The 7,809-nt window shown below is 35.3% G+C and overlaps 1 protein-coding gene across 1 annotated transcript; it reads left to right on the plus strand.

The window, feature by feature from the left end:
- Positions 1–5,551: 5,551 nt before the first annotated feature.
- LOC127842553 (uncharacterized) lies at positions 5,552–6,809 on the plus strand. The gene is made up of 3 exons (XM_052372111.1): positions 5,552–6,221; positions 6,372–6,482; positions 6,687–6,809. The coding sequence occupies exons 1-3, from the start codon at positions 5,988–5,990 to the stop codon at positions 6,789–6,791; spliced, it is 450 nt and encodes a 149-aa protein (XP_052228071.1). The 5' UTR covers positions 5,552–5,987; the 3' UTR covers positions 6,792–6,809.
- The last annotated feature ends 1,000 nt before the right edge of the window (positions 6,810–7,809 follow it).

Below are 7,809 nucleotides of genomic sequence, written 5' to 3' on the forward strand. Positions count from 1 at the left end.
TCTGTCTGGTGTTATCCGAGTACAGTCGGAACTGAAGATTTCGAAAATTGAATTCAGTTTGTGGCAGTACAATATGATGCACATTGTACAAACCAGGTAGCAATAAAACAATACAGTGCAATTAAGAGGAACAACATGCATTATCCTATATGCCTGTGTACGTATATGAGCTAAGTACATTTTGTTCATGGGGAGCTTTTTGGAACCACTTGCGCAAAATTTCATATTTTCATTAGCGGACAGTGTTTGCTACGGTGGCCGCAAATGTCATTTTCTTATGACATTGGTCAAATAATGGATAATATTACGTACATGCATTAAACCAAGTTTTCCAAGATTACGGCTCCTATGCATGTGTTCTAGTGGTGAAAATGTACCCGATGAAGACATAGGTCATATTCTAAGCAAATAAGAACCAATTAAAAGAAATAGTTTTTCCCATTTATGGAAATGTGTACGGTAACGTTGAATGAGGACGTGTTACTATGCAACAAATGTTTAGAAAGAAATGTCGTGCCTTAAGATACTGCTCCTGATGATAGTGTGCTTCAATTAATTGGTACTATCCAGTCATTATATAGGAAGCGAATGTAGCTTATACTCTAGGTATGTATTTAATATGGTAGCATGTTGCTTATAACTAAGGTTAATGACCTTATATACAAATACATGACACCAAGCAGTTTTAACTTTTGAAAAAACCTACATCAAATATTGATTTGAGATTCAATCAATTCAGCTTGTCAAATGTTTTACCTCGAGATATGTACATTACTATCCCGAGTTATTTAATAATAACTTTGAAGAAAACAATATAACAAAATCATTTCAGCAATTAACACCAACACCACGTCATTTTTAATAACATTCACTGTTATCGCAATGCAATGGTGTTTTAAGTAAAACAAATCCTTAAACATGCATGACTATAGAACGAGCTTCATTTTTTTAACAAATGGAATGTCTTCATAAAAGACCTCATGCTTGAGTAACATCACAGACAAACGCACTTAAACACATTAACACACCATTCTGGGAACAAATCGCAGCTAGCTGCTGGATAATAATATGTGTGTGTTCAGAAAAAAACACGAAACAAATACATCTTTAAGAAGTAAAAGATTCTTAGTGTAGAGCTTTCCATTGTGTTCGCCATTTCGTTACGTATGCGATAATATGAGTCTTGTTCTGGACAAACTCGGCTTAATGAAAATGCGTAAAGTATTGTTACAGAGTCATTTGTGTAGTACAATGAGTCTGATAAGAGACGACACTCTTCTCTTTTATGGAATATTTTATTTCAAGTATGCCATGTCTCAATTAGACGGAATATCTGCTCTTCCTAAGAGTTGGGTAACTCTTAGATGTTTTAAAGGCAGTACATTATTTAAAAAATCACTATAAAAAATAACAACATGAAAGCAAATGCATGAACTTTTTTGCGATTAGCGCTATAATTCCGATGGCTGGAATCTGAATACGTGATTAGCGACTGAGAATGGGATATCTATAAAATCGAAATATTTTAAATGGGTAATGCGGTCCTGCTTAATAATTTGAATTTGAACAGCCATAAGCCAGTAAAGTTATCAAAAAGAGTAATTAATCTTCATAGATCATGTAGTTCTGCTTAAGGCTGCTTAAGTCTTAAGTATTAATACGCAATTATGTTCAATTGCGTATTGCTTTGATATCCTTATGCAAGACATAATTCAAAATATTACGACTAGTTTAAATGATTTTACTTTATGGAAATAAGCCACATCCATACTTCGCGAGTGAATTGTACTTTAACAGGTAACAATCAAAGCGCTGAAGGCATTGTAGTTGTTCGCTGTTGTCGTCCTTGATAAGCTTGTGCGCATTGCATATAATGTATGTATTTATAATGCTCACGAGCTTCGCTCTGGTTAAACGGGGCTCAAAATACTTGCGTAAAGTGTCTTCCCAGATTAGCCTGTGCAGTCTGTCGAGGCTAATTAGAAACAAAACTTTTCTCCTGAAAAAGAGTTTCGCTCACAAAATACTTTCGTTTAGCGATACGTTTTATTAAAGATGAAAATGTCGTCCCTGATTAACATGTGTGCACTTCAAAGGCGAGTCCAGTACGACACTTTGAGCATATGCATAAGCTCTGTTTTCCAAGAGCGAGGCCCACTTTTTTCTCAACATGCAGCATCATCTGGAGTAAACTTAAGTACTGTAGGCCCTTGCCATGTCTGGTCCTCTTGCAATATATGAAAATATATAAAAAAAAGAACAGTGGCTTAATTTGAAATAAAGAGACGAGAATCGACGAAACTTTGACATAACGAAAGGTTTCATCTAATCACTCTATACACTGAAGTATTTAAGGAAAGCATAAACCATTAAAGAACACTTATTATAGTCTAAAACAACTCCCGATATTCCATTTGTAACATCTATTTTAAATCATGATATTAGAAAAAGCACGTTGTGTTGCTTGAAAACTAGTACTATGTTACTGAGAAAGTTGATAAAACTCTTGTTGAAATATATACAACTACGATACAGAGGTTAGTTTGTTTCAAAGATTAAATCTACATTTATATGCTTAAACCATTTATCATCATAGTGACATACCTGTTAAAAAACGTATATATTTAATAATCATTAGAAAGTAGTTAATATATATGTTTACGTTAAAAAGTTTGTTATATGTATTTTGTAAATAAACTTAAGCTCATTAAACTCATATATAGGGACAATATGCATACAAATGAAAGTACTTGCTTAAATGTCCAACTATAAGTCGCTGACGTATTTAAAACAAAAACAAAACAAAAACAACAACATCCTTTCTAGCATATATATACGCCTCGATCTGGGGTAACGAAATTTATGTATTGACGTTAAGTCAGAGTCTTATCAGGGACGACACTTTCCGCATTAACTGTATGTTTGCTTGAAAGAGACTTCCTTAAAAAATACAACGTAAAAAGTCCATCTTTGCCAAAACGAGTCTCAAATGCAGTATAAGGTATTAGACAACACTTCTCAGTGTAATGCTAAACATAAACATACATATCCAATGGATTACTATACAATGTATTAAAGATGGATTGGTTCAAATGTAGTGATGTCTAGAAAATAAAAACATTAGCCATTGAAAAACCTTTATCTAAAAGAGATTTAATCCACTGCGCAAATTCAAGTTTGGCGGCAATAATAAACTAGGAAATACGAAATTGCAGGCGTATAAATGAGGTTCCGTCTCCGTGAAATCCTGTAGTTAATTTTGATTGCTCGAGTATCCACAACATTCTCAAGGTTTTGTAACTGCTATAAGAATCGCATAGTTAAACTCTCATATTGATTAAAATGTCATTTACAGCAGAAGCAGTATTTGACAGATAGCTGAAGTCATATTGGCGTGAAAAGAGCAATAATACACAGTTTCAGAGAGAGTTTGCAAGTACATCGTATTCAAACTAAAAGATCCACGTCTTGAGAAAATAGCTTTTGTGGCATTATGTGAAATGCGTATGTCCAGACCACCTGCGCAATCGTGCAATCTGGTAAGGAGATACGCTGTCCGCTACAAATGCACGCAAGGTTTCATGTTTTCATTAGCGGACAGGGTTGCTACGCTGGCCGCAAATGTCATTTTCTTATGACTCTGGTCAAATAATGGCTAGTATTACGAACATGCATTAAAACCACTTTTTCCCGATAACGGCTCCTATGCATGTGTTCTTGTGATGTACATTTTCCCGATGGACACATATGTTTTATCCAATTTTCAACGCGACATTGACGGTATAACACCTTATGGAATATACTAGCCTGTATTCAACCTTGTGGGATATACCTGTCTCGTGCACGGACTACTTTTTACTTAACCACTGAATTATTTTTCATAAGAAATAAAGTCGAGAAAACTTGAGCTTTAAAATTATACGGCCTTCAACCTTTAAATCTAGTCATATGACATTATTTTTCGCCATCCGTATAATGAATCAGCTGATAGATGGCGTCATAAAATGACACTTATTGCGTAATTTTCCCCACCTAAAAATTGACGATTTATTATAAACGCGACTTATTTCACATGTACATGAACTGTATATCGACATACGGTATTTGAATTGTCAATGTATCACATTTTCATTATTTCGTGTAATGTGCATTGTTTATAATCCATGCTTATACTTTTGAAATTTAAGAATGTACAACAAGCCATACAAATATCGCACAATTCATAAATAATCTGCAATATTCGCTTTCCGATTTAATTCACGTTAGGCATAGGGCTGTGTAAAGTATAAGATGGTAAAAATAGCACCACACTGGAATTCGGAATGTCCCATTTTGTACACGGGGGTTATCCACTGATTTATCTGTTGTGTAATGGAATGTTTTCCATTCTTTGTGTATTTATATATTAAATTATTTTCTTGTACAATTAGGGCATTTACCATTGACAAATAACATTGTGCAAGTTAAAACATAATTATGTCTGTATGCAGAAATCGGCAAATGCAACCGAGTTTACCGACGGCTATTATTTGATAAACTGCTCCGGTTCATTTTAACAGCAGTGATGAACATAGAGTACATGACGTAGCGTGTGACGAAGAAGAAAGTTTATTGAGTTCATAAACTCATTTGAATATAGTGTAAGTAATAGGATGGCATAAGGGTCTTTATTTAACTATGCTAAAATAATTATTAAAGACCCTAGATGCAAAATCGTCAATTATTGAGGTAAATGGATTATTAGATGGATTTTAAAGGATAATTAAAGGTAAGATACTAGTTCGAACGTGTTTTGGTTTTTATTTGTACTTTTGTCATTCCCTGTTCTCGGGGAAATGATTTTATCATGGGCGCCATTGAGGCATCGGATCAAACACGGCATGCCCATAATATTATATAAAAAACACGTTATGCGCGTTCTTAAATTCGTCGTCCGAAGTCGGAAAACGTATTGCCCTGCTTATTAAGTCAAATAAAGTGTCAGTCGCTGCAATTGTCTGTTTACTCGTCGATGGTGTACATGTAAAATCTATGTTGACATCGACATAATTTTGTCAGGAGCAATTTCCGCAATATTGGATTTTGATCATTTTCTTTCGAAAATAAAATGAATTATAGTAAAGTAAACTATTCTTTTCGCGGTCGTTATGTGTTACAATTCGCATTATGCGTACAATTATATCGAGGCATATGGTGATATTTTTCCTCGTTTAACAGTTTGTGTGTGAATTTTTTTAAAGACTATTTTGCGTACCAGAACAAATACATTTATATCACTACCCATGGTTACATTCGTTAGATTTTAAGCGCTTTTAAGAATGAATTAAAATAATTGTTAGGCTAAGGTTATCAGATCTATTTATGTTAAATGTCACGTTGAAAAAATCAAATGGGATAAATAGAATTCTTGGAATAGCGTTGAATACAGAGAAGTTTATGTTGCTCGGCTCGAACACCGAAATCGCTCGCCAAGGCTCGCGCACCTGGCGTTCTAAGCCTCGCAACATAAACTTCTCTGTATTCAACGCTAACCTAGTATTCTCTATATATTCAGTCTTCGAATTAGCCTATAAGCCCGAAGCCCGAGTCGATTTTTTGGCCGGTCGGTCGATCATAAATGCATATAAAATAGCCCGACCGGTCGATTAAATTTTTGAGCGTAAAATTGTAAACATAGTGAAATAATTACATGAACACCGGTCAGTCACTTCGGGTTAAAGGCGTATCGGTCAATGGAAGTAGTCGGTACAAATCGTTAGCCAATAAACACGTCCGTGTTCCACTCTTACGGGACTCCGGAGATGGACGTAGTGTTACGATTGGTCCGTTTGTTCAAAGCGGACATCGACGTATGATGACTCATTAAAAAAAAATCCTTGCGTTAAAATCGCGCTCAAGATGGCGTTCAGCCAACTTCGATACCAGATACTTGTTTTATTTATAGATATCCATTCCAAGACAGGCAGAAGCTGACTTGGGTCACTGTAATGGGCAGCATGGCGGATCAGCAACTATATGCAGTGTTCACACTGATTGACATTACTCTGGCCCTGCCCCCCACCTCTGTCAAGTGCGAGACATCATTCTCCGCCATGAAGCTCCTCAAGAACAAGCGAAGGGGCCGTCTCCGTGCTGGACGCCTCAACGATGTGATGATGGTGAAGCTCACGTCTCCATCCATCAATGAATTTGACCCAGACCTTGCGATCAAGCACTGTATGGTAATTTTAAAGCCTATGTTATTATAGTTTTTTATTAGAAAAAATTAAATTTCAATTGTTATCATAACCGTTTCCTCATCAATGATGCAGGAATTAGTTATACTGTTATATAATTATTCATGATTGATTTAAGAGTAATTTCTTATTTAGACTTCAACACCCAGTGGACAACCCCGCAGAATCAAGAGAGAAGCCCCAGGATCCCAAGGGGACTGTATCGTGGTGTCAGAAGAGGACGAAAAAGATGTTGCCAGCAACAAGGTTACAACCCCTTAAATATATATTTAACTATAACTCATGTATACATTCATTAATTAATTGAATGATTAATGATAGGCAGCCACAATTTTTGACAATAAAATAACGCATTGTTTGGGAAAATGACTTTTTATTTAGACAGACATCATTCTACTAAAAACAATCTAGCAAACATAACATTGTATGTGACATTGTGTGTCTTTCCAGGTGCCAGAGAACTCAGAATATGAAGATGATGATGATGATGATGACGATGAAGATATGGAGATGTCGGCGGAGCATGCCTTTTCTGTTGTTTTGAAAAATGAATAATAAATGTTGTAAATGGGACACGCATATGTTTTTACTCATTAGAAGTAGTTATTTCTGATTAGAAATGAATATTTTTGTTGTTCCTAGCGAAACATTTATGTTTACCTTTTCGGGCTATTGAAAATGTCTTCGGGCTATTAAAAATTCTATCTAATTAGCCCGAAGGGCTATTGGTCTAAAAAAGTTAGCGTGAAGACTGTATATTTCAAGTAAATAAGAACCAATTAAATAAAATAGTTTAACCATCTATGGAAATATTCACTGCAACGTTAAATGAGGACGGGGTACTAAACAACCTTTTATTAGGAAGAAATGTTGTGCCGTAAGATAATGCTGTTGATGATATCAATGGTATGCCTTCACGAAAAGACCTCATGCTCGAGTAACATCACAGACAAACGCACTAAAAATCATAAGCAGACACTTCTGGAAACAAAATGCAGTTAGCTCCTGGAAAATAGTTTTTATTCGTTTAGCAAAAACACTTGACACGAAATAAAAACATTAATAAGAAGCGATATATTTTTAGTGAAGAGCTTTCCGATTAGTTCGCCAAACGGGTTGGCCATGCGTCTGTGATAATATGAGTCTTGTTCTTGAAAACTCGGCTTAATGCATGTGCGTAAAGTATCGTTCAATTGTCATCTGTGCAGTCCGTCGATGCTTATCCGACCCGACACTTTTCGCCTATATGGAATATTTCATTTAAAGAATGACATGCCACCATTAGACGGAATGTCTGCTGTACCTAAGAGCTGGGCTATTCTTAAATGTTTTAAAGGCAGTACATTGTTAAGAATATCTGTATCAAAATAACAACATGAAAGCGATTGCATGAACGCTTTTTTGCAATTAGCGCTATTATTCCGATGACTGATATGCAAGTACGTTAGTAGCGACTGAGACCAAAAATATCTTAAGAATATAAATATTTTAAAAGGGTAATGCGGTCCTGCTTAATAATGTCAATTTGAACAACCATTAGCCAGTAAAGTTATCAAAAGAGTAATTAATCTTC

This window comes from Dreissena polymorpha, chromosome 8, assembly GCF_020536995.1.
Source record: "Dreissena polymorpha isolate Duluth1 chromosome 8, UMN_Dpol_1.0, whole genome shotgun sequence".
Classification (NCBI taxonomy): Eukaryota; Metazoa; Mollusca; class Bivalvia; order Myida; family Dreissenidae; genus Dreissena; species Dreissena polymorpha.

Coding starts and splice junctions, on each gene's coding strand:
- LOC127842553 (XM_052372111.1), top strand. CDS start 5,988: ATGGGCAGCATGGCGGATCAGCAACTATATGCAGTGTTCACACTGATT. Junction 6,222..6,371: donor TTGCGATCAAGCACTGTATG/GTAATTTTAAAG, acceptor TTTCTTATTTAG/ACTTCAACACCCAGTGGACA. Junction 6,483..6,686: donor AAGATGTTGCCAGCAACAAG/GTTACAACCCCT, acceptor GTGTCTTTCCAG/GTGCCAGAGAACTCAGAATA.